This window comes from Leptonychotes weddellii, chromosome 2 (assembly GCF_054177405.1).
Source record: "Leptonychotes weddellii isolate Sample4059 chromosome 2, ASM5417740v2, whole genome shotgun sequence".
Classification (NCBI taxonomy): domain Eukaryota; kingdom Metazoa; phylum Chordata; class Mammalia; order Carnivora; family Phocidae; genus Leptonychotes; species Leptonychotes weddellii.
In genome coordinates this window covers 49,577,145-49,604,859 of record NC_138370.1, presented here as the reverse complement: position 1 = coordinate 49,604,859, position 27,715 = coordinate 49,577,145, and the positions used below count along the sequence as shown (strand labels likewise).

Sequence of the window (27,715 nt, the reverse complement as noted above, 5' to 3'; positions counted from 1 at the left end):
AAATGACACTACAGACAAAGGGCTGATATCCAAGATCTATAAAGAACTTCTCAAACTCAACACCCAAAGAACAAATAATCCAGTCAAAAAATGGGCAGAAGACATGAACAGACACTTCTCAAAAGAAGACATACAAATGACTAACAGAAACATGAAAAAATGTTCATCATCATTAGCCATCAGGGAAAATTCAAATCAAAACCACACTGAGATACCACCTTACACCAGTTAGAATGGCAAAAATTAACAAGACAGGAAACAAGTGTTGGCGAGGATGTGGAGAAAGAGGAACCCTCTTGCACTGTTGGTGGGAATGCAAGTTGGTACAGCCACTTTGGAAAACAGTGTGGAGGTTCCTCAAAAATTTAAAAATAGAGCTACCCTCTGACCCAGCAATTGCACTACTGGGTATTTACCCCAAAGACACAGATGTAGTGAAAAGAGGGCCATATACACACAATGTTCATAGCAGCAATGTCCGTAACAGCCAAACTGTGGAAAGAGCCGAGATGCCCTTCAACAGACGAATGGAGAAAGAAGATGTGATCCATATAATACAATGGAATATTACTCAGCCATCAGAAAGGATGAATACCCAACTTTTACATTAACATGGACAGGACTGGAGGAGATTATGCTAAGTGAAATAAGTCAAGCAGAGAAAGTCACTTATTATATGGTTTCACTTATTTGTGGAACATAAGGAATAGCATGGAGGACATTAGGAAAAGGAAGGGAAAAATGAAGCGGGGAAATCGGAGGGTGGGAGGATGGGTTACCCGGTGATAGGTATTAAGGAGGGTTATACTCAAACAATGAATCATAGAACACTACAACAAAAACTAATGATGTACTGTATGGTAACTAACATAGCATAATAAAAATAAATAAATAAATAATAAAAAAGACACACCTATATACTGCCTACAAAAGACTCCCTTCAGAAAAGAAGACACACACAGACTGAAGGTAAATGGATGAAAAAAGATATTCTGTGCAAATTGATAAGAAAGCTGATGTAGCTATACTCATATCAAAGGAAATATAAAAAGACTATAATGGAAGAGAAAGAGGGGCACTACATAATAATAAGTGGGTTATGAAAATATACTATTTATGAATATATATAAATATATATTCACCCAGCATAAAGCACCAAAATATATAAAGCAAATATTGACAGACATAAAGGGAGAGATTGACAGCGACACAATAGCAGGGGATGTTAACAACCCACTACATCAATGGATAGATCATACAGACAGAAAATCAATAAGGAAACACGGGACTTAACAGATACATAGAGAACATTCATCCAAAAGCAGCAAATAGGGCGCCTGGGTGGCTCAGCTGGTTAGGCGATTATCTTTGGCTCAGGTCATGATCCCAGGGTTCTGGGATCCAGCCTCACATCGGGCTCCCTGCTTAGCAGGGGGCCTGCTTCTCCCTCTCCCTCTGCAGCTTCCACTGCTAGTGCTCTCCTGCTCTCTCGTTCTGTCAAATAGATAAATAAAATCTTTAAAAAAAAAAAAAAAAGCAAAATACACATCGTCAACTGCACATGGAACATTCTCCAGGATGCTTAACATGTTAAGAAACAAAGTAAGTCTCAAAAATTCAAGAAGAATGGAATCATATCAAGCAACTTTTCTGACCACAATGTTACAAAACTAGAAATCAGTGATATAAGAACACTGGAAAAACTGCAAATATGTCAAGACTAAACAACACATTCCTGAACACTACTGAGTCACAGAAGAAATCAAAGGAGAAATCATAAAATACCTAGAGACAAATGAAAACAGAAATAGGGCACACCAAAATCTTTGGGATGCAGCAAATGCAGTTCTAAGAGGAAAGTTCACAGAAAGTTCATAGTTCATAGTTTCTACTTCAAGAAATAAGAGAAATATCAAACAACCTAGAAACAATTTAACATTGTTTCTCAAATAATTTTAAACCTTTTTAAAAGATTTTATTTATTTATTTGAGATAGAGAGAGAGAGCATGAGCCGGGGTGGGGGGGGGGTGGGAAGCAGCAGAGGGAGAAGGAGAAGCAGACTCTCCACTGAGCAGGGAGCCCGACACCGGGCTCGATCCCAGGACCCTGGAATCATGACCTGAGTCGAAAGCAGGCGCTTAACCAACTGAGCCACCCAGGCACCCCAAACATTTTAAACTTAACAATTTAAAGGAACTAGACAAGGAAGAATAAATGAAGCCCAAAGGTAGTTGAAGGAAGGAAATAATAAAGATCAGAAATGAAAGAAAGCTTTAGGAAGATTCACTAAGAAAAAAGGAGAGAGGGCTAAAATAAATCAAATCAGAAATAAAAGAGGAAAACTTACAATTGATAAAAAATCCTGAGACTACTGTAAAGAATTATATGCCAGATATAAGAAGTAGATAAATTCCTAGACTTTATAATCTTCCAAGACAGAATCATAAAGGAACAGAAATCTGAATAGACTGATTACTAGTAAAGGGGTTGAATCAGTATTCAAAAATCTCCCAATAAACGAAAGTTCAGGACCAAATGACTTCACTGGTGAATTCTACTAAACATTCAAAGATTTCACACCTATCTTTCTCAAACTCTTACAAAAAATTAAAGAAGGAAAACTTCCAAACATATTTTACCAGGCCAGCATTACCCTGATATCAAACCAGACAAGGACACCACAAAAAAAGAATATTACAGGCCAGTATCCCTGAAGAACATAGATGCAAATATCCTCAACAAAATATTAGCAAACCGAAATAAACAATACATTAAAAGGACCATACACCATGATCAAGAAGTACTTATTCCAGGGATGCAAAGATGGTTCAACATCTACAAATCTATCAACATAATAAACCACATTAACAAAATAAATGATAAAAATCTCACATGATCATCTCAATAGATGCAAAATAATTTGACAAAATTTAACATCATTTATAATAAAAATGTTCAACAAAGTAGATATAGAAGGAATGTACCTCAACATAATAAAGCCATCTATGACAGACCCACAGTTAACCTCATACTCTGGTAAAAAGACAAAAGTTTTTCCTCTATGATCAGAAACAAAACAAGGATGCTCATTATTTTTATTCAACATAATACTGGAAGTCCCAGGCAAGTAAAAGAAATAAAAGGCATCTAAATTAGAAAGGAAAAGTAAAACTGTCACTATTTACAGGTATCCTGATACTATATATAAAAAACCCGAAAGATTACACCAAAAAAACTAGTATAAAGTAATAAATGAATTTAGTGAAGTTGCAGGATACAACATTAATGTACAAAAATCTGTTGTGTTTCTATACACTAATAACAAATTCTCAGAAAGAGAAATCAAGAAAACCATTCCACTGATTCAAAATGATAAAATATTTAGGAATAAATTTAACCAATAAGGTGAAAGCGGCTGCACTGCTTTGTCGAAGATTAGTTGATCAAAGAGATGAGGGTCCATTTCTGGATTCTCTATCCTATTCCCTTGATCTATGTGTCTGTTTTTGTGCCAGTACCATACTGTCTTCATGAACTATTGGGTCTTCATCAAGATAAAAAGCTTCTGCACAGCAAAGGAAACAATCAACAAAACCAAAAGACAACCAACAGAATGGGAGAAAATATTTGCAAGTGACAAAGCAGATAAAGGGCTAATATCCAAAATCTATAAAGAACTTATCAAACTCAACACTTAAAGAATAATCCAATCAAAAAATGGGCAGAAGAGATGAACAGACATTTTTCCAAAGATGACATATAAATGGCCAACAGACACATGAAAAATGCTCAACATCACTCAGCATCAGGGAAACACATATCAAAACCACCATGAGATACCGCCTCACACCAGTCAGAATGGCTAAAATTAACCACTCAGGAAACAACAGATGTTGGCAAGGATGAGGAGAAGGGGAATCCTCTTACACTGTTGGTGGGAATGCAAGCTGGTGCAGCCACTCTGGAAAATAGTATGGAGGTTCCTCAAAAGGTTGAAAACAGCTACCCTACGACCCAGCAATTGCACTACTGGGTATTTATCCCAAAGATACAAATGTAGTGATCCAAAGGGGTACATGCACCCCAATGTTTATAGCAGCAATATCCACAAAAGCCAAACTATGGAAAGAGCCCAGATGTCCATCAACAGACGAATGGATAAAAAAGATGTGTTATATATATATATACAATGGAATACTCCTCAGCCACCAAAAAAAAATGAAATCTTGGCATTTACAATGACGTGGATGGAAATAGAGAGTGTTAAGTGAAATAAGCCAATCAGAAAAAGACAACTATCATATGATCTCGCTGGTATGTGGAATTCAAGAAACAAAACAGAGGATCATAGGGGAAGAGAGGAAAAAAATAAAACAAGACAACATCAGAGAGGGAGACAAATTATAAGAGACTCTTTAGCATAGGAAACAAACTGAGGGTTCCTGGAGGGAAGCAGGATGAGGGAACGGGGTAACTGGATGATGGACATTAAGGAGGGCACATGATGTAATGAGCACTGGGTATTATGTAAGGCTGACTTACATAATACATAATACATAATCACTGACCTCTACCTCTGAAACCAATAATACATTACATGTTAATTGAATTTAAATTAAAAAAAACAACAAAAATAAAATAAAGTAGGCGAGTAAGTGGGCTGAGCAAATATAATAGCGTGGCCAGAAGGTGCTTACTTGATACTATTAGTTATAAATTTAAAGTGAGACCAGTTAGAATAGTTGTATGTTTTCTCCAATCACATTCCACTACCTAAGTTCAGGCTCAAAAGAGATAGAGAGTTGGATTTCACCAAGTTAGTTTTTGCCAGGTGATTTGTAATAGTGAAAGACAGGTGAAGCTTTGGAAATTATTATAATAGGAGAACATGGAATTTAAGCCAAAAAAGGAAAATAAAAAATGAGGAGAGGGACATTGAAAAAAAAAAAACTAGAAAAATCCATGGATCAAAATAGGACAAAAGTTGTGGAGGCAAAGTCCTCCAGGAATAAGCTGGAAACACAGGAAATAATGGTAAGTCATGGGATGCTTATGATTGAGACTATGGAAGAGTTGCTGTAATAATGAGAAATTTGATGGCATGACAAGAATTAGGACAGTATTGGGAAAAGTGACCAGGAATCAAGTGTTAAAGTCTTTAAAAAATGAGAGTCTGCAGATGACCCACAGAGGGTTAACAGGTGATACAATCTGGTAGCAAAAGCCTCAAAATTTTGGGGGGTGGTTGTGGTTAGGGAGCAGGGAAGAGTCCTGCAGTGAGAAGCAAGGAAAACACCTCCTTCATCCTACTTCTAGACGCAGTGGTATTAAGAGATTAGAGACACCATGAAAGACAATTGCACAACAGTGTGTTCAGGGACAAGCCAGGTTTCAGAGCAAAAAAGATCGAAAAACTCTACAAGCTTAAAATACAGGGAATTGTGCTGATAATGTGCTATAAGAGGGCTTTCTGGAAGAGTTTAGGGAGGTCTGCAGAGGGTGAGGGTCAGATTGGGGTATGACCAGAATCATATGGAATTGAAAGACTAGCTAATGAAGGAAAAGTCTGGAGGTCCAGCGCTTCTGGTGATTAAAGAAGAGGGATAAAAGATAAGATGGAATTGGTCCATTAGACCTAATTTAGTGTTATATGGAAGGACTGAAGGAAGGGAGGGAGGCAGCGAGGGAAAACTTGTGTGCCAGTTATCATATTGCCTCTCAGCTGCAAATTCACCCGTCATTGTCCGCCTTGTTAGAAGCCAGACAATTTAAACACTTCTTTGTTTGCTAGTACAATGTTAAGCTTTGTTAGCAGATGATGTTGGAGGGACCGTGCAGAAGGAAATGGCTTCTGTTCCTGATTAGCAGGCTTTCTTTCTTCTTGTTCCTGCTGCATGTGGGACACATAGTGACATTACCCCTGTGGGAAGCTTCCAGGAGAGTTCTGCTGGTTCCCCTGCCAGCTTCCCTGTAACCTTTGACAGCAACCCCAAGGCCAGTTTCCCACCACATTCCACTGGTGACCCAACTAGCATCCCAGCCCAAAGAGTTCAGCAACACCTGACAACTTCCACCAGCACTCCAGTAGGCTTCCCAGTCGATTCAATGATTCCCCAAGCAGCTTCCCAGTACATTTCACAGGCACTCTAAGCAGGTTCTCAAGAGCTTCATCAGCTCTACAGTGGACAATTTTATGTTTGCCAGCCTCAGCCTATGGCAGCTCAGTGAACTCACCAGCCATTGAATTATAGCCATACCACACCCAATAAGGTTTGAATCTCAGCCTTAAGGGTGGTGGTGTGGAGATTTTCCAAAATCTATTCCTTCTTTGGGTACTATGTATCAGCACTAGGAGTAGTGGCTGCTTCCTTTATCTGCTGTTCCTATATTCTCTAGAGTTCTTTATCCCTTGAAGTTAATTCCCTAAACATAGTTACTAATTATTTAAACTTTCCTTGATCAAATTATTATGCACTTTTTTCTCCTGACTGGAGGCTGACTTATACAACTTATTTGAAGACTAATTTACAGTAATCATTTGAACTACTTTATGAGATTTTAACTTAGATTTCTCTTACAGCAATATGCTCAATGTTCATATGTATCTAAACACATGTGTATGCACATATGTATGCATGTACATATGTAGTCCAGAACAAAACAGGTTTCATATGCTAAAGTAGGCAGCTACTGACATGAAGAAAAATGTCAAATTCCTGCAACTAACACTGTGTTCTTGAGCATTTCACCTAGGTGCTATGAGTGTTAATTTTTTCATCTGAAATACTATAGACTGTACAATAACATTCCTTCCAGCTCTATGATTTTATTTATCTGTGAATTCTCAAATACAAAATTTTCCCACATTTTTATCAAGTATATCACATTTACTTGTTTTATGCACAAAAACGATTGGCTCTGCTTAGGTTGTCCAAAAGTGATTTCACTAATGATGTCACTTTCTTTTTATTGTACCATCTACTTAATATACCTATTTAATGTTTCTCTGTGATTTCTGTAAGTCTTCTTAGTTTTAGAAGACTGGTGAAGCAGAGAATAGCAATGTTCTTTAGTAACTTAATAAAAACAATCCTATGAGTATCAAGATAACTGAACTGCAATAAAAAAAGGTCAAACTGAATTTGTTACTAATACACAGTCTGTAATATGATCATACCTGTTTATGTTTTTGGAGTGGTTTCTTTTCATGTAATTTTTTATCTCCAAATTTCTTATATGTTAAAGGTACTCCATATTTAGCGGCAGGCTTTGTAATTTTCTGAGCAGACACAAAAGAAGCCAAGCTTTGTCCTGAAGCTGGTCTTTTAGCTACATGAAAAGATACAAAGAGTTTTTTCCTAGAGTTTATATTAAATCTTTAATTTCAAAATTCAAGATAGCATTTTTTCATTTTCACAATCATTGACAGCATTTGAGACTTTTCATTAAAAATACTGTTCACTCCTCAGCACATGTCAATGCCTTCTTTATAAACTATTTGATACTAAAGTCATTTTTTGGAGGAAAAAAAAAGCAAAAAGCCACACATCTTTAAGATGTTGAAATTTCTCATATTAAAAAAAAGCACATCCCTAAAATTGACTATGGGTGATGACTGTATTTACCTGTGAATATACTAAAAATCACTGAATTTAAGAGATTTAAGAGCAGACTTTAAATGGTATAGAACTGTAACTCAATAAAGCTGTTAATAGTAACTCAATAACGCCATCATTGTGAGCAACTTTAATACTTTCTTCATCTATAGTCTGAAAGATGTTTATACCTACAGACCTACTGAAGAACAAACACTTTAAAACAATTACTATAGCTCAGAGTCCCATGAAATGGGTACCTTTATACGGTGGGAATATAAAATGGTCAAACTTTCTAGAGGGCAATCTGTATCAAGAACAATGTTTATGGATTGCTTTTAAAGAAATAATCAGAGATACATAAAAATTTATATACAAGTATAAGCCCTACAGCAATTATGTATCCAATTCTTATTGAAGCCTAGAGTTCTAAGACTGAAGGTTCTGTCTTAGAACATGATGAATTCAAGAAAAACAGTTAAATTGAAGAAAATTTAGAGGAAAGTCTACTATTCATATCTCTCAAAGATATTAACTAGGAACTAGGAAAAGTGGAAGAAAAAAAATTTCCCTTTGAGAGTTCAACTGTAAGATCAAATCAGAACACATATATATAACATCACAACATTGTAACTTGGCTAAATGTATTAAAACAACCAAAGAAATATTGTGTATACCAGTACACATACTGGCCACATACTGAAGAAGGAGCTAAAGTCACGAAAGTATAAAAATGAAGATTCCCAAGAGAAAAATACTGAATAGTTCCCATTCACTTCCAGAAAAGAGGGAGAATTACTTATCTGATTTGGGTGTATTTCTCAGGCTCAGTGACAAGGCTGCCAGTGGTATAAAGCTTAATTAATATGGGGAGCTGGAGCCCACAAAGTACCTATAGGCCCATGAGCAATACAATACCTATTTTAGCCTCATGCTATTAAACATTTCATTCATCCAACTCCTGTTACAACAAAATAACTTTCTAATTCCTTGTAGGCTATATGGAAAGAATGTGCTGAGATGGAGTATTTCTGGTCTTTGTGACAATGAGGCTTTTGATTAAGATTTGACTTCTCATGAGGCTTGACCGCCAGGAGAGACATGCTGATTCTGCTGTGTGTTTGTCTCTTGTGAATTTCGTTTAGAGTGACTTGATTTCCCAGGGAATGACAGTCTCTGAACACTGAGACAATGAGTCTAAGGATCTTCAGGAAGAGCTAAATATAGCTGGCCTTCCTAAGAACACACTGCTGTACCACTTCCAGCTTACATGGACTCACTGTTATAATATGGTATTTCTTTTTATTAATTTACTCAAACTCAAAATGGAGAACATGGAATGCACTGTTTGAAAAACAATATACTCTTCAAATCTTACAGTTATCCACTGATTTTAGAAATTCATTCTGAAATCATTTATGAAGAAAAAATACAATTTCCTTCTCACACAAATATATGTATATACATACACATAGTATATAACCATACCCACAATCCTACAAATATTCTACTGCTGCTGGCCACACTTAAAACAAAATTATCCTTGGTAAGGTACCTGATGTCATATTAATTCACTTTTTAAAAATTTTAGAATATGAAGTATTTGTCAAAGAAAAATATATAAAGATATATACTTAACTAAGACATTTTAGAACATGCTACAACAATCTGCTCAGAATATCAGCTAAGCAACTGATAAAGATGGAAGACTTCAAGATAGATTTAATTCAAATAAGGCAGACAAGAAATGGAAATTTTGTTATTAATTCATCACAAAGTGTTGTATACTGTCATATATCAAAAATAATTTAAAGATGAATTTCCTCTGGATTAATTTTATCTAAATTTACCCCAACTTATTATATCTACATGTATCTCTAGTATAATTAGAAAATATTAATTAGTACTAGTATATTGATTATTGCAAACAGGTGAAGACTCATTAAATTTCATTTACCTGGTACAGGCTGCGCTCCAAACTTGGAAAATGTTTTTAGACAAAATTCTTCCGCAATAAGCTTAGATTGAAGGAGGACAAAGAAAAAGTTAGAAAAGATGTGAAACTTCCAAAATAAAAACCCTACCCATTATTCAGATTACATTTTTCTCTTTTCAGTCACATATATGCTATCAGATAAACTTTACTTATTCAACCTAAGTAATCCCAAATTCCTCTCATACTAATTCCCTTCCACTCTTACAAATTTATTTTATGACTTTTCCAGACAACCTTTCTTCTCAAATTAACCTAATGAACCACAAAGGCCCCCATAAACTGCTTTCCTGTTCTATGTCTCAGCAATTTAACACAATTACCTCCTATCTGGAATAGCCTCTATATTTTATATACAGCCAAATCCCTCATTTACCTCAGAACTAATAATCACTTAATTACCGCTTTCTCAGATTAACCTCTTAGTTATTTCAACTTTACTCTGAATCTTCTCAGCATCTCCAATGAGTTTTCACTTTTAACAATATGTAATTATAAACATACTACTGGATAAATATTTGAATATTCTTAGATAATTCAACAAGTATCTCTTCTTACTATTACTAAAATACTCCTGTACTTAATTCTCTAGCATTCATGAACATATTTTGAGAACCAAAAATCATTAGTATTTCCTGCAAGTCATTTTTTCTCCCTACTCACTAAATTTTCTTTTTCCCCTCTTTAAGCGCAAAACTATGACACCAACAAAGATTTAACTCAATTTAAGCCTGCTTTTTTTTTTGTTGGGTGGGGAAAGGGAAAACAAGTGAATTTTCTCTTTTTTCAAGAGAAATGAGGCCTGCTGAAGAGAATATTCACACAGTAGCAGTGGAACAGAAGCTCCAACAGGCAAAAAACCATGACTGAGATGGTCATCTGTCCCATTAAGGACCCTCCAATAGCAGTTTTCAAGTTATCTCATACTGGCAGAATCAGCATCACCAGGGACATATTAAATGTGGAAATTCTCAGGCTCCCACCTCAGAAACACTAAAATAGGAATTGTAGTGATGGGACCCAGCAATGTTCTCCAAGTGATTTTTTAAAGTATGCTAAAGCTTAAAAACCACTGCACCAAAAGATAAATTAAGTGAAGGTCTGGTTCACAGGCAATTCAGAGCAACTGTGTAAATGTATTTTCTCTTCTGAACACTTGCATTTTTTCCCTTTCTTTTGCATGGAAGAAAATAAGTGCTTTATAAACTCCAACTTGCCCCAAACTGGATAGTTTCTTTGAGTCTTTCTTTTTTGTGTGAGTGCAAATATGAACTAAGAGATGGAGCACGAAGAATCCAAGAAGATTCTGAAATCTCTATGCTATGTTGTTCAATATAGTTGCCAGCCATAAGTAGCTATTTGGATTAAAATTTTAAATAAATATAATTTTAAATTCAGCCCCTTGGTCACACTAGGCACAATTTAAGTATTCAATAACCACATGTGGCTAGTGGCTACAATGTTGGACAATGCGGATATAAAACACTTCATCACTATTGATGCACTATTGAAAGTACTATTGGACAACACCTATACTGCTAAGGAATCAGAGCTTATCCATGATTTGTCAAGCTTCTTCCAGTGTGTGCAAGATTGAGAATTAAGCCCTATTAAACCTTGGGTGACAGTACTTAGAGAAGAAGAGATTTTTTAAAAGCCCTACAGAACATTATAGTAGTTCATATATTATATAGTAAAGCTCACAAATTGTTTCAAAGTTAAAGCCTTAAAAAATGTATTGCAAACTTTCTCACTAGAATACCAAAGAAGTGATATATAGCAGAAAATAAAACTTAGGAACCAAAGAAGAGATTTTCACAAAAAAATGAAATCTAAGTGATGTCTAAATAGCAACAAGGAGCTATTAATATATTAAACTATCAAATATTGCACTTGTTACTAATCATAAATAATCTGTCCTTTTTTCTTTCCATATTATAAATTTTGATATATCAGGCTTGCACGTTTTCCTTCACTGCTGGCTAGTTGAATTCAAGTGCTTCAGCCTTGAGACTGTACGTCTTAACCACTGGTTTTGGGAGGAGGGAACCTCACCAAGATTCAATGAAGTTACTCTTTCTTCGTCAGTAGTTGCCAAAAAACAATAGTATATTGCATCATAAATCTGTCCTTGAAATTGTTACTTATAACAAAGGAGTCTTATAAGATACCTAAGTTTCAGGGATTCTTGCTATATCCTATATAAGTAACCTTCAATCTACACATTTTAATTGGCTTTTTGCTGACTAATGTGTTCTCCTGGTAGTAATAGTTAAATCCACACCTCTGTTTTCTGAAAATTATTTGCTCACACAGATGTTCTATTAACCCAGAGAATATATGACACTTCCCTCTTATCCCATGAGCATATAAAAGTAATAAAACTATGATTTTGCTAGATACATGATTTACAGAAGAATTTAACAGTTATCATTTAAATTAACAAAGGCCACACAGAACATGTAATATAAAATAATTCCAGTTTCAGATGATATTTATATCAATAACTTGTACAAACTGATTTGATATAAATTTTTAATAAATCCTGTCAAAGTAAAATTCAGTTCAACTCAACATTTATTACGCATCTTCATGTGAGTATGAGGAAAAATCATAAGTCAGCAATCTGTTATACATACAAATGCCCACAAAACAAGTTTTCAATAATTATCCAAATAGAATATAATCATATAACTTAAGATATTAATGTTTATATTAGTATAATAAAATAACACATTGATAATATTTATATTGAATATATTGAGCACTTATTACATGCTAGACATTAGGCACTTTATGTACATTATCACTTTTTAAAAAAAAAACCACCTCATGATGTAGATATATTTATAATCCCATTGTTTACAGGTCAGTGAGGCACAGAAATGCTTAATAATTTTACAATTAGAGATGATTACCAGAGGGGAGGTAGGTAGGGGGATGGATAAAATAGGTGAAGGGGATTAAGAGTACACTTATCTTGATGAGCACTATTGTGCAGAATCATTGAATCACTATACTGTACACATGCAACTAATATAACCCTGTCTATGTTAACTATACTGGATTTAAAATTTTTTTAAATAATAATTTTACAGTTAGAAACCTAAGAAGACAGAAAGTAGAGAGGTGATTGCCAGGAGTTATGACAGAGGGAATGGGGAGTTACTGGTTAATGGGATTGAGTTTATTTTATAAGATGAAGAGTTGTGAAGATGAATGGTGGTATTAACTGCACAGCACTGAAAATCTCTTTAATACCACTGAACTGGACACTCAAAAATGGATAAGAGGATGCATTTTATGTTGTGTACATTTTACCACAATAAAAAAATTGGAAAACAAAACAGAAACCCAAAACAAAAGAATGATTTTGTGATACTATGATTTATATTAAGAAATACATATCTGGTGTCTAGTTCCTGGCATACAGCTCCTAAAACCCTTAAAGTACCCAAAAGGTTAAGAGAATAAAGGTGTTTTTTTGTTATTCCTAACAAGCCACTTTCAACCACACCTGAATTTATGTTAATGACGTGACATCTGGAAAGCCCCTAAGGATGGAAGCTGATTGCCAGGGAAATGTACCACAGGATTAGAGGGTTGAAACTTTCAGTCTCACTCCCCTCCCTGAGAGGAAAGGGACTAGAGGCTTAATCAAACACTAATGGCCAATGATTTAATCAATCATTTCTACATAATAAAGCCTCCGTAAAAAACTGAAGGACAGGATTTGGACAGCTTCTGTGTTGGTAAACATGCCAGCAGGGTGACACATCCTAATTTCACTGGAACAGAAGCTCCTGCTTTCAGGACCCTTTCAGACCTTGCCCTACATATCCCTTTATCTGGCTGTGGGATCTGATGATCTATATCTCCAGTCAGTGCCAGAAGTGAACTAAATTGGACACCCAGCCGTGTTGCAGAAGTGCCTGGTGTGGGAAAAACTACCACACATTTGGTGATTGGAAGGGTGAGAAGTTCAGTATTAAGTGTTAGGAGGAAACACAGGAGGAATGTTTTCCCTCGTACAGATTCACAACCAGAAAACAAATCCAAAGAGGAAGAATATAAGAATGGAAAGAAAGGTGACTCCAGTGTCATCTGAAAAAGGCACTTCATTCTCCCAGAACTGTGATGTGCTCTCCTCAAAACATAGGTCATGCCCTAGTTAAGCATCATAACCTTATTATTTTCAAGTAAAAAAAAAAAAAACAACAAAACACGTACCTGAGGTGAGAGAAACTTTTCAATGCGTTTGGCTATAAAACCTTTCTCCAATATGGAGTTGACTGATGGTCTATCCCTAGGATTTCTTTTAAATAACTGAGAGAGTAAATTGCGGAGGTCATAAGAATAATGTAAAGATACAGGTGGAAAAGATCCAGAGATTATCTTCAGTACCAGGTTTTTCATATTGCCAGCTTCAAACTAAAATCCAGAAAACAAATTAACATATATGAAACATACATACATTGAAAATAGGAATAAACAATGAGAAATCGTTCTCTTCCTATGGAACAGAAATATAATCCTCTTACAAATATTTTAATCAGCATATGTTCTCTCTTTTAGAGTATGTTCTTTAGAACAAAGTTCACGGATTTATAAACATATTTAAGAGACTATCAGTCCTCATAAAACATAACTTACTGTAATATTAATTTTTGCTCACTCAAAACACTAAAAGATGGAATAAAGGTATTAAAGATTTTATAAAAACAGTAATAAAAGACAAAAACAAACCTTGTAGTCTTAAGACCTGCCTACCTATGGCCCTGTTGCAGTAAGTGAAACAAGAAATTAACTACAAAACTAAAAGTATCTGGGAAAAAAACACAATAAATGAAAATACTAGGATGCCTAAGTAGGTCAGTAAGTTAAGGGTCTGACTCTTGATTTCAGCTCAGGTCATCATCTCATGTGTCATGAGATCAAGTTCTGCATCTGGCTCTGCACTCAGCGGGGAGTCTGCTTGAGAGTCTCTCCCTCTGCCCCTCGCCCAACTCATGCACACATGCCCTCTCTCTCGTAAATAAATAAATCTTAAGAAAAAATAAATGAAAATACGAATTACTTTCCTTCTACACACTGCTTAATATTTTTAAGTGTGTGATGCTTCCAAAAGCCATGTAGTGAGCAACATGGCAAGTATTCCAAAGGGGAATATAAGCCATATCAATGGGAATAGTATATATTTAAGGAGTAAACACAATATAAACTCTAACTGAAGTTAAAAAAGAGAAAAACCAACAGCGGTGGGGCAGTTTAAAATCTAAAGATTTCATTTTGAAAGTAAACAAAATTAAGCTTTTGACATCTCTGCTAAAATAGAACAGTTGTACGCTGTTAACGTATTCTTAACATACACATTAACAAAACATGCTATAAATTAGGTATTGGTGATTATACCAAGTATAAAAAAGTTCTGCTAAATCTTGAATTCTCCTAGACATTTAAAATATGATATTCATGGGATGCCTGGGTGGCTCAGTCATTAAGCATCTGCCTTCGGCTCAGGTCATGATCCCAGTGTCCTGGGATCAGGCCCCGCATTTGGCTCCCTGCTCCGCGGGAGATCTGCTTCTCCTCTCCCATTCCCCCTGCTTGTGTTCCCTCTCTTGCTGTGTCTCTCTCTGTCAAATAAATAAAACCTTAAAAAGGTAAAATATGATATTCAGCATATTAAAATTTGAGTATAATTCAGTAGTCTAAAAATATCTATGTACCTAAGAAGGAATTCAAAATGCATAATGATAGATTATTCCTTCACTACAATGAATTTTCACTGTCTCTCAAATGACAAGCTTTTCATAAAGGTTAGTGAATTACTTAATTTCATGTGTCTACTTAAAAGTAAATAATTCCAAAATACAGAAGCAATGGTGACAGAACATAGATGAAAAAATGAAAGAAAATACACTGATTTATATCTAAAATGACTGTGTCGAAAAACTGACCAATTCCTTCAAATACAGATCTGATAACTACCATTCCACATCACTTTCGCAGTCCATGCTTTCATAAGGTAATACAGTCTTAAAAGAGTATGCAACCATGAAAAAACACAGCAATGAAAAAATATCCCCCAAATAATATCAAGCAATAAAAACAGGCTATAAAGCTGCTTAGACAAAATAATTAAACTGTAGAAAGAAAAAAAAACCTCATCTTATAATCTATAAGAAAGCCTAGAAGGAAACAAAATATTACAAGTACTCATTACCAGTTGTAAGAATTGTTTTTGATATTCATTCACTTTCTTTATATTTTTATCTATTTTCTTAAGTTTTCTGTAATGAAAATACATTCTTGTTTAATGGGGGAAGCATTTTTTGTTGTTGTTGTTGTTAGAAAGACAGAGAGAGCATGCCCGCACAGGGTGGGCAGGGAAGGGGGTAGAGGGGGGAGGTGAAGAGGGAGAGGGAGAGAGAGAATCTCAACCGGGCTCCACACCCAGCAAGGAGACCAACACAGGGCTCTATCTCACCACCCTGAGATCATGACCTGAGCTGAAATCAAGAGTTGGATGCTTCGTTGACTGAGCCACCCAAGCACCCCCAGGGGAGCATTTTTAAAAAGCAAAATTTTGAAATGGAAAGTGATTAAAATTCAACCTATTTAAGACAAAAACTTCCCCTCTGGGGTTTATGTGCCATCTCAACAAAGTCTCAAAAATTAAAAAAAAATATTTTTAAAGATTTATTTGAGAGAGACAGAGAGACAGAGAGCGAGCGCGTATGCACAAGCAGGGGAAGGAGCAGAAGGAGAGCAGCATGCTCCTGCTGAGCATGGAGCCCAACGCCAGGCTTGATCTCACCCTGATCACCACCCTGAGATCATGACCTGAGCCGAATTCAAGAGTTAGATGCTTAACCAACTGAGCCATCGAGGTGCCCCCAAAATAAGTTTTAATTAAAGAGCATTTGAATTGATAAAATCCCTTAAAGAATATGTCGAAAATGTTCTTTAATTTCAATTCCAAACTCAAATACAATTCAATTCCAAATACTCTGGGTGTTTTGAGAGAAATTGCTAAGATGAAACAAAAATCATTAAGCTAAAATACCAAATTCACATACGAATGCAACATTAAAAAGATAGCAAGTTTATTTTTGTCGTTAGAAATAATTTCCTGTGGGGGAGCGCCTGGGTGGCTCAGTTGGTTAAGCATCCGATTCTTGATTTCAGCTCAGGTCATGATCTCAGGGTTGTGGGATCGAACCCCCCGTCCAGCACCACAATCATCAGGGGAATCTGCTGGAGATTCTCTCTCTCCCTCTCCAAAATAAATAAATAAATCTTTAAAAAAAAGAACTTCCTGGAAAAAAGTATAACATATGTATTACAATAACAAATATATAACATACATATGTAATATACACATATATGTTAAGGGCAAATCTATTTAAATTTATACTTAAGATGAGAAATTTAAAAACTGACAGAGAATTTCTAGTGCAAGAGGGTGACCTGAAAGATGGCATATGATTTAAAAATATATATATTACAGGTACTTTAGGACACAATTTTTTAAATATTTCAGAAACTTCTACTTACTGCATGTTTAAGTGTACACATCTCATACAGGACACACCCCAGAGCCCAAATGTCACTAGAAAAGGGAAAAATGAGAAATCTTCTCTAAGTATCAGAATTTACTTAAATTTTTTTTCATTTAAAGGAAACAAAAGCACCATGAAAATGATTTCCAAAAATATGTGTTCCATAAAACTTATCCTTTAAAACTCAAAATTTCAGCCATAACCAAATGATAAAAGCAGCTATCCCAGATTAGAAAAACAGCAGTTGCCCAAGCAATTATTTTATTTTTGTATTAATTCCCTCACTTTATTTTGTAATCAGTTTTTAAATTTAAATTCAAGTAATTAACATATACTCTATTATTGGTTTCAGAGGTAGAGTTCAGTGATTCATCAGTTGTATATAACACCCAGTGCTCATTACACCACATACCCTCCTTAACGTCCATTACCCAGTTATCCCTTCCCTCCACCTTTCTCCCCTCCAGCATCCCTCAGTTTGTTTCCTATAATTAAGAGTCTCTTATGGTTTGTCTCCCTCTCTGGTTTCATCTTGGTTTATTTTTTTCTCTCTTCCCCTATGATCCTCTATTTTGTTTCTTAAATTCCACATATCAGCGAGATCATATGATAACTTTCTCTGATTGACTTATTTCGCTTAGCATAATACCCTCTAGTTCCATCTACGTCGTTGCAAATGGCAAGATTTCATTTTTTTTGATGGCTGAGTAGTATTCCACTGTGTATATATGCCACATCTTCTTTATCCATTCATCTGTCGATGAACATCTGGGCTCTTTCCACAGTTTGGCTATTGTGGACATTGCCCAAGCAATTATTTTAAAGTTTTATTAAAGGAATGTAATATTTAAAAGAACAAAACCAGTAAATTCCATGAATATTCTATTTACCTATTTTATTCAATTACTTACAAAAATACCATGATTTTAAAAAGTATTTTAAAAGCAAAATACTGTTTTAATGATGAACAAGAAAATATTAATTTACTAAAATTAAATCTGAAATAAACTTATAACAGTCTACTAAAATATTATGTAAGGTAAATACATTAATTATTTAGTCTTACTTTAAGGACATACTACCTTCTTTACAGTTTCTTCCTTCCTTTTATCTTAAACATATTTTTATAATTAAAAAATACTATTTCCATTTTTAAAAAGAAAAAATAAAAGACTCATAGTTAAGAGCTACACTGGTCCTTAGTAGTCAACAAAAGCCACTGCTCCTCAAAGTTGAGCTTATTAGAAAAGAATAAAATCTAACACTGAAATCCCAAGGTTATCTTGAACCAAACTCATGAAAAGCTACAAATATAAAACTGTAACCCCAAAAATCTACTTAATTTCAAGATTCAACTTGTAAAAAAAAAGTAAATGTAATTAAATTTATTATTGATTTAGTATTTAGTTTATTAGTTATTTAGTACTTGTATATGTTAATACATGACCCATGTATAAAAAAAATTAAACTAATGATCCTATATTAATAAAATACTTTAAAACATATTTAGACAAATATAAATTTTTGAAGTATATAGACAATGCTCATCCATGACATTTTTAAACCATTTTCTCCACAAAATTAATTTTATGTAAAATTCTCCAAAGGATGATTAAATCCATTCCTAGTTTAAAAACTGATTTTTTTCACAGTTGACTTATCCATAAGACACAGAAATAGCATGAAAATGGAAAATTACTTTGGCTCAAAGAAAATGCTACTATCCTTAAGAATATCCACTAATAATACATTCCATGAACTAGACTGATCATCGTAATTTAAAATCATTTAAAAAATACATTGCTGGGGGGGCACGTTGGTGGCTCAGTAGGCTGAGCGTCCAACTCTTGGTTTCAGCTCAGGTCATGATCTCTGCATCCTAGGATGGAGTCCCGAGTTGAACTCTATGCTCGGCAGGGAGTCTGCTTGGGATTCTCTCTATCTCCCTCTGCCTCTCCCCCTGCTCATGCTCTCTCATTCTCTCTCTCAAATAAATAAATAAATATTTTTAAAAAATACATTGCTAGGATGATGTTCTCTGCCTCAACTGCTCAGGTTTTAAATACAGTTTTCTTCCCACTCTCAAATAAAGGAACTATCACTTTCTTCCTTTTAGCTTCTGTGTGTGCTTTCAAATTTAAGACCAATGTTTCTTGGCTAGGATACTTCAATTAGAAAGAGAGAAAATAAAGGGTAAATGGAATTCAGTGGCAGAATATATTACACAATCCGTTAGCCACAGTACAATTCAATGATTAGGGATCTGGGCTTGGGAGCCAGATGCCTGGGACTTCCAAGTTGCTTTACCTCTCTCTCTGTATTTGGCTTCCTCACAAGGAAAAGGAAGAATAATGAATACCTACAATTCACAAGGTTATTGTGAAGATTTTTTTTTTTTTTTTAAGATTGTATTTATTTGCGAGAGAGAGAATGAGAGACAGAGAGCATGAGAGGGAGGAGGGTCAGAGGGAGAAGCAGACACCCTGCCGAGCAGGGAGCCTGATGTGGGACTCAATCCCGGGACTCCAGGATCATGACCTGAGCCGAAGGCAGTCGCTTAACCAACTGAGCCACCCAGGCGCCCAAGGTTATTGTGAAGATTAAAGGAGTGAATAGATAGAAAGCATTCAAAACAGTGCCTGGCATTTAGGAAGTGTTCAACAACTATTAACTATTACAATGCAATAGAAAGTGACTATTACAAAGACCAAAAAAGTACTCTATTTCCAATTATAACTTATAATAAAGTGACACTTTCGGAACGCTGGCTCAGTCAGAAGATCATGCAACTCTTGATCTTGGGGTCATGAGTTCAAGTCCCACATGGGGTACAGAAATTACTTAAATAAACAAACAAATAAAAAATAAAGTGACACTTTCTATACTTCCTTTAACGAGATAGTGAAATAGCTTCTTTGCAATCCCCCTCATTGTACAGTAAAAAAAAAAAAGTGTATTTTTACATGTGTATTAATGATTTTGGAATCATATTCTGAAGGTTAGTAAATAGAACATAACAAAGATTTAAAGGAAACATAAAGATTTAAAGGAAATAAAGATTTAAAATGAATATCATTTTAAATACCTTTTATTGTTGTAAGGTTTGTTTTCACAGATTTCAGGTGATAAGTAGTAGGGGGTCCCTATGCAAGTTCGAGCCAGCTCCACAGTACTAGAACAAAAAGAGAATTATTAGAAAAGCTTAAGATACTAAAGGATATTAAAAATTATCACATATATTCAACATGGACATTAGATCAAAACAAAGTTTAAAACTGATGTTACCTATTAAGTACTCGAGCAATTCCAAAATCTCCAAGTTGTATTGTCCCATCTTTGGTTAAAAATATATTCTGTGAAAGAGATGTAAAAAAAAAAATCAGAAATACTGTTACATCCAGTTGTGAGTTGACAACTCTTCATAAAGATGAATCTAGTTAAAAAAATGCTAGAATAACTGGATATTCACATACAAAAGAATGAGTATAGATCCCTATCTCATACCATACAGAAAAATTAATTCAAAATGGATTCTTAAATATAAGAACTAAAACTACAAAACTCCTGGAGGAATATATACGAATATATCTTCATGTCTTTGGGCTGGGCATTGGTTTCTTAAATGTGACACCAAAAGCACAAAAAGGAAAATATTGATAAAGTGGACTTCACCAAAAATAAACACTTTTGTTCAAAGAAGACCAGCAAAAGTGACCAGACATGGGGTAACTGGGTGATGGACATTAAGGAGGGCATGTGATGTAATGAGCACTGGGTATTATATAAGACTGATGAATCACTGACCTCTACCTCTGAAACCAGTAACACATTATATGTTAATTAATTGAATTAAAATAAAAAGAAGTGAATAAATTTTTTTTTTTAAAAAAGTGAACTGGAGAAAATACTTGCAAATTATGTATCTGACAAGGAATTTGTATCCAGAAAAAAGAACTCTTACAATTCATTAGCAACAAAAGACACCCCATTCAAAATACACAAAGGCACATATTACATGATTCCATTTACATAAAATGTCCAGAATAGGCAAATCCATTGAGAAAGAAACTAGATTAGTGGTTTCTAGAGTCTAGGTAGAGAGGGAATGGAGAGTGATTGCTAATGGTACAGGGTTTCTTGCTGGAGTGATAAAAAGAATGTTCTACAATTAGAGAGTGGTGATGTTTCACAACGCTGTGAATATACTAAAAATCACCGAACTGTACATTTTCAGGGGGTGAACGTTACTGTATTTGAAATATATCTCAACATAGCTTTAAAAAAATAAACTCAGACCTTCCCCTCCATTACAAAAAAAAAAGCCTGCCTAAAAATTCTAATTAACCTAAATGTAACAAATTAACCTTAAAATTTTCCAATAATTTAGCCAGTTAATTTGCATGCATAAATACCTAACTCCACTGCTCTATCAAACAGTAAAGGCAGGAGTTTGTGGAACATGAATTAAACTCGGTATCGTTCAGGAGACTTGAATCAGACACATGTTCACAGCCAAAGATGACACAAAATGGGAATGAGTGGGATGGAGTAAAATGGGGTGAAATGGAATTAGGTGGCAGAGGACTGGGGGACCAGAAGGATGGGGCATAAAGTTCCCATCACAGTTTCTCCTCTTCTTACTACTCATCCTGAGGCTATCAGGCTATACAAGAAGCTGCAGGAGTAAGAAGGTAAGACAGATACACAGCCTTGACACCTGGAAATAAATCCCCTCTGTGCTACCCAGTCTGGGGACTGAGGGAGCCCCAGTGGGGCATCCATGAAAGAAACCTCTATGCAAAGATGAGTGAGCTGTGGGGACAAAACATCTCTCACAAAGAGCAGCCAAAAAAAAAAAAAAGTCCAATACAAATGAGGAAACCCAATGCAAAAAAAGAAAAGCTAATAAAATAATCAGAACAAGAATTCACTCCAGACAGAATTAATTTTATGAAACAATCCCAACAACAACTTTAAAGTAAATATGTTTAGAAAATTGCAGAGAGGCACCTGGCTAGCTCAGTCAGTATAGCATGTGACTCTCGATCTCAGGGTTGTAAGTATGAGCCCCACGCTGGGTGTAAAGATTACTTGAAAATAAAATCTTAAAAAAATTACAAAGAAAGGGGCGCCTGGGTGGCTCAGCTGGTTGGGCGACTGCCTTCGGCTCAGGTCATGATCCTGGAGTCCCAGGATCGAGTCCCGCATCGGGCTCCCTGATCAGCAGGGAGTCTGCTTCTCCCTCTGACTCTCCCCCCTCTCATGTGCTCTCTCTCTCTCATTCTCTCTCGCAAATAAATAAAATCATTAAAAAAAAAAATTACAAAGAAAGAAAATTGCAAAGAGATAAATAAAGGAAGTCCATTTAAAAAGAACAAGACATTATGAAACAAAAACCAATCAGAGTGGGGCACCAGGGTAGCTCAGTCAGTTAAGTGTCTGACTCTTGGTTTTGGCTCAGGTCATTATCTCTCAGTCATGAGATAGAACACCGCAAGTCAGGCTCTGCACACAGCATGGAGTCCGCTTCAGATTCTCTCTCCCTCTCCCTCCCACTCTCTCTCTCTCTCTCTCAAATAAATAAATAAAATCTTTAAGAGTAAGAAGAGATGTATACGAAAAACCATTTAAAAATCTTAGAGAATTGTGCAAGACTGTTGAATCTCAGATCTGTACCTCTGAAACAAATAGTGCAATATATGTTAAGGAAAAAAAAAAGAAGAAGATAGCAGGAGGGGAAGAATGAAGGGGGGGAAATCGGAGGGGTAGACGAACTATGAGAGATGATGGACTCTGAAAAACAAACTGAGGGTTCTAGAGGGGAGGGGGGTGGGATGATGGGTTAGCCTGGTGATGGGTATTGAGGAGGGCACGTTCTGCATGGAGCACTGGGTGTTATGCACAAACAATGCATCATGGAACACTACATCTAAAACTAATGATGTAATGTATGGGGATTAACATAACAATTTAAAAAAAAGATGCACAAAAAAAATTTAAAAAAAATAAAAATCTTAGAAGAAAAGTCATTATTAAAAAAAAAAGTAAATAGATAAGCATCAGTTTACACAAAATTAAAAAAGGATTTAGTTCTGGAAAGTAGGCTGAAAAATTCACCTAGAATGCAACTGAGTGACAAAGATATAAAATGTGAAAGAACAAATAAGGTACTTGGAAGAGTTAGATTAAGAAGCTCCAACAGGGGAACCTGGGTGGCTCAGTCAGTTAAGCACCTACCTTTGGCTCAGGTCATGATCTCAGGGTCCTGGGGTCAAGCCCCAAGTCAGGCTCCCTGCTCAGCGGGGAGCCTGCTTCTCCCTCTCCCTCTGCCACTCCCCCCTGCTCCTGCTTGCTCTCTCTCTCTCAAATAAATAAAATGAATGAATGAATGAATGAAAAGAGAAAAGAAAAGAGAAATTCAAGAAATAACTGGCTTTAAATTCCTAAATAACAACACTAGAAGCCAAAAGACAAATGAATGGTATCTTCTAAATTCTGTAGGAAAACACATTTCCAACCTAGAAGTTAGGGGAATACGTCATCTTCAGACATATAATACCCCCCCAAAATAGACTTTCCACATACCTATTTTTTGGGTTTTTCCCATCCTTATGAGAGTAAACCCAGAAAGAGGAGGATATAGGAAAAAGGCAGGAGCTCTAACACATGATGCATATAAAGAGGATTTCTAGGATTATAATGAAGGGGGAAGAGAGAACCGATAATCTGATACAGACTGGTTTGGGTTCAAAAATTTTAGCCACAAACAATGCTGGCTCAATGTTCATATCCCTTAGAAGTTATTAGTGACAGAATAAACATACCTGGGACTTTATGTCTCGATGAAGAATTTTTCGATCATGTACATGTTTCAAGGCCAAACATATCTGTACAAACCAATCCAAAATCTAGGGGGGAAATCAGATTTGTCATTTCTTTTAAAATTTACATTTCACAGTAGTCTTTCTTTAACCAATAAAAGCATTCAAGCAATATTTGGGGATGAGGGGAACTAAGTCCTTAAATTTCACTATAATTAATGTCTTTAACATTAAGGAGATAATCAAGCCAACTGACACATTATGTGCAGGGTATGCACTAACTTTAAAATGTAAGAGACTGCTACTGAAGCATCTCTTAAAAATCAGAAAATAGAAATTTCCACCTCTTATAAATCAGAATATAAAAAATTTATAGAAGAGTGAAAAACAGAAATACTTTATATTTTATGATACTGTGATGGTGAGTCACTATTTTTAAATACATCTTTTTTCTACATAAATAAAAATCACAAGAGGAAAAAAATCAAGCTCAAAATCTGGAAGTCATCACTGACTTTCATCTCTTTCCACACTCACCATATATCAACACACTCTCTGAAACTGGCTACTTGAAAGTAAAAGAACTTCATTTCTACCCCATTCCTAATATCAAAAGAATTCCAATTAAATGGTATTTTTCCCCCTTTAAATGGCATTTTGAAACAGGAAAAAATTAGACTATAAAACGATCAAAGAAAACACAGGTTAATTTCCTATAATCTTTGATTGAAGGACTTTCAAAACATGACACAAAACCCCTAAGTCACAAGAAAAAAGACGGACAATGTTGAATATATAAAATTTAAAACATTTGCATGGCAAAATATATAATTAAGTGTAATTAATTATTTAAGAAAATAATTAAAATAATTAAAACAATAACTAAAACAATAATTTGTAACTTGAGAAAAATAAAATACACAAGACCGGCCAAAATGTGAGGAAATAAGTCTTTGCATACCTTGTTTGTGAGAAAGTTAATTACAGTCATTTGGCAAAGTATGTGAAAATTTAAAATCATACACCACTCGAAAGAGCAACTGGAATTTCAAATTTGTCTTACAGATATGAATTACTAATACAAAAAAGGATGTGTTAAAGGATATTCATCCCAGCAATGTTCATCAGAGCAAGAAAATATAAACACATCAAGAGGCCTAGTTAAATATATTGTACTAGAAATACCATGCAGACACTGAAAAGAATTAAGTACTTCCATGTATACTGTTAAGTGAAAAAAATAAAGTTATAGAATGATATGCACAGCATACTCCTAGCATTTTTTAAAAGAAATGCTTGTGTATATTACATACCTAAGCTCTATATAATTGTATATGAGTGTATAGTGTGTGTAGGAATGAAAGAAGAAATAAAGGAAGTACAGAAGGATAGCTACCAGTTAACAGTGTTTATACCTCAGAGAAGAGGATTTTCATTAGATAAAATGAAAAGTAACAAACTACTTTTTACTCTTTGCAGTATTTTTTAAAAGAATACTACATTACTAAAAAAAACAAAAAATAACTTTTAATTTTCTTTAAAAATAAACCAACCTCTCAGTCCAGTGCAAAACGTATTTACTCAGGGCTACACAATTTTTAAGTTCCTTTCCATATTTATATCAGGCACTATAAGCAGAAATTTGAAATCCTGTTCTCTGACTTTGAGTTCACATGGTGGTTAAAATATATTTATAAATAAATGTGTCTATAATAAAATGCACACGTTTTATAACAGCAATACGTACAATAGGGCAATTAGTTCAACCAGGGAGCGATTAGGAAAAAGTACAAAAAGATGAAAAATAAGCTCAGTTGAGACTTATTTTTATGCAGTCTACCTGTATAACTAGAACACATCTTAGAAACCATGCATGCCTCATCTTACAGATAGGGTATTTCATTACCATATTTCTCATACCTATATTCCTTTGTAATTTGACAAAAAATGTATTCAGCACCAATGATATGCCTAATAGGTGTAGGAATCGGCAAAAAGGTAATAAAAGAGCTCACAGACCAAGAGTCAGCAAATTTATTCTATAAAGGGCCAGAAAGTAAATCTTTTAGGCTTTGCAGGCCATGTTGTCTCTCTTTCAACTCAACTTTGCCACTGCAGAATAAAAGCAGCCATAGATTGCTATATGCAAACAAATAAATGTAACTGTGGTTTTAATAAAACTTTGCTGGGCGCCTGGGTGGCTCAGTTGGTTAAGTGACTGCCTTCGGCTCAGGTCATGATCCTGGAGTCCTGGGATCGAGTCCCACATCGGGCTCCCTGCTCAGCGGGGAGTCTGCTTCTCCCTCTGACCCTCCTCCCTCTCGTGCTGTCTCTCATTCTCTCTCTTGCAAATAAAATCTTAAAAAAAATAAATTAATTAAAAAAAAATAAAACTTTGCTTACTAATACTGACAGTGGTATGAGATTGGCCCATTGGCCATTGTTTGCTGATCCCTATCAAAGACTATTGAGGGAGATGAGTAAACTCAAAGTAGTAATGAAAAAGCACAAAAAAGGACAGCCAACTCAGCCTAGAGGTGATAAAATAAAATTGGACAAAGAGATGATTCCACAGCTAAATTTTGATGGGAGGTATACATAAAGCTGAGAAGGACACATAAAAGTATAAAAGCTACATTTCCATTACCTCTGTGTATCCAGTCGAGACTCTTATTAGGGTTGGATTACTTAGAGTTGAGGCTGGATAAGAGGAAAGGCCCTTAAATTATAACCCTGCTTCTAATCCCCCCTTTTTACTTCCTTGTACATATTAATTCATATTAATATTTGTAAAATACTGCTGGGATAATGGCATTTTTTGCTCAAAAGGCTTTCAAATTCATATGTTACAAAACGTGAGCCAGACAATCAAACACTATATGATAATGACCATAAACTCATCTGAATTACAGTTTTATGTATACAACATTATTTTTACTACTATAGATTGCTTTAGATCACTACAGTCCACCTTCTCTAATCCAAAACTCAAGTTTCTTTGTGCAATGAGATATTTAAAATTTTACTAAAGTATGCTAAGTTCTTAAAAGTTATTTAAAAAAGTCTGAAAAACTTATACTGCTAAATATTATAGTAACAGAAAAGTAAAACTTGGCTTTCTATTAGAACAATAAATTGATTTTAGAATAAGAGGTAATAAGAACTTACTATTTACCTTCTACATAATGTGCCCAGAAAGCAGATATTCCATGCCCACCAGAATAATTTTCTCTGATTTGTGCTGACTTTATCATTTGATTATTTTTTTGAACAAAGGTTCCTCACCTATGAGAAAGCTAAGGATCCTTATAATTGTACTGCCTTTACGTATCTTTTCAATTTTTTTAATTGTAGTAAAACACACATAATACAAAATCCATCATCTTAACCATTTATGAGTGTATACTTCAGTGGTATTAGGTACATTCATATTGTGGTGCAACCATCACCACCCATCCAACTCCAGAACTCTTTTCATCTTGCAAAACTGAAACTCTATACCCATTAAATAATAACTCCCCATTCCCTTCTCCCCCAGTCGCTGGAAATCACTATTCTACCTTCTGGCTCTACAAGTATTCTAAGTACCTCATATAAGTGCAATCATGTGGTATTCATCTTTTTGTACCTGACTTATTTGACTTGGCATAATGTTCTCAGGTTGATCCATGTTGTAGTATATTTCTGAATTTCCTTCCTTCTGAAGGCTGACTGATATGGAGGGCCTTCTGTCATTCTGT

The 27,715-nt window shown here is 35.0% G+C and overlaps 1 protein-coding gene across 1 annotated transcript in view; it reads right to left on the bottom strand.

The window, feature by feature from the left end:
- NEK1 (NIMA related kinase 1) overlaps positions 1–27,715 on the bottom strand; it is a 226,475-nt gene that overhangs the window by 171,861 nt on the left and 26,899 nt on the right. The window contains exons 6-12 of the mRNA XM_081812908.1: positions 23,979–24,062; positions 20,440–20,507; positions 20,240–20,326; positions 17,150–17,204; positions 13,820–14,020; positions 9,554–9,614; positions 7,179–7,330 (exon numbers count right to left, since the gene is read on the bottom strand). Of these exons, the coding sequence (XP_081669034.1) occupies positions 7,179–7,330; positions 9,554–9,614; positions 13,820–14,020; positions 17,150–17,204; positions 20,240–20,326; positions 20,440–20,507; positions 23,979–24,062 (708 nt within the window). The remainder of the gene's footprint in view (positions 1–7,178; positions 7,331–9,553; positions 9,615–13,819; positions 14,021–17,149; positions 17,205–20,239; positions 20,327–20,439; positions 20,508–23,978; positions 24,063–27,715) is intronic.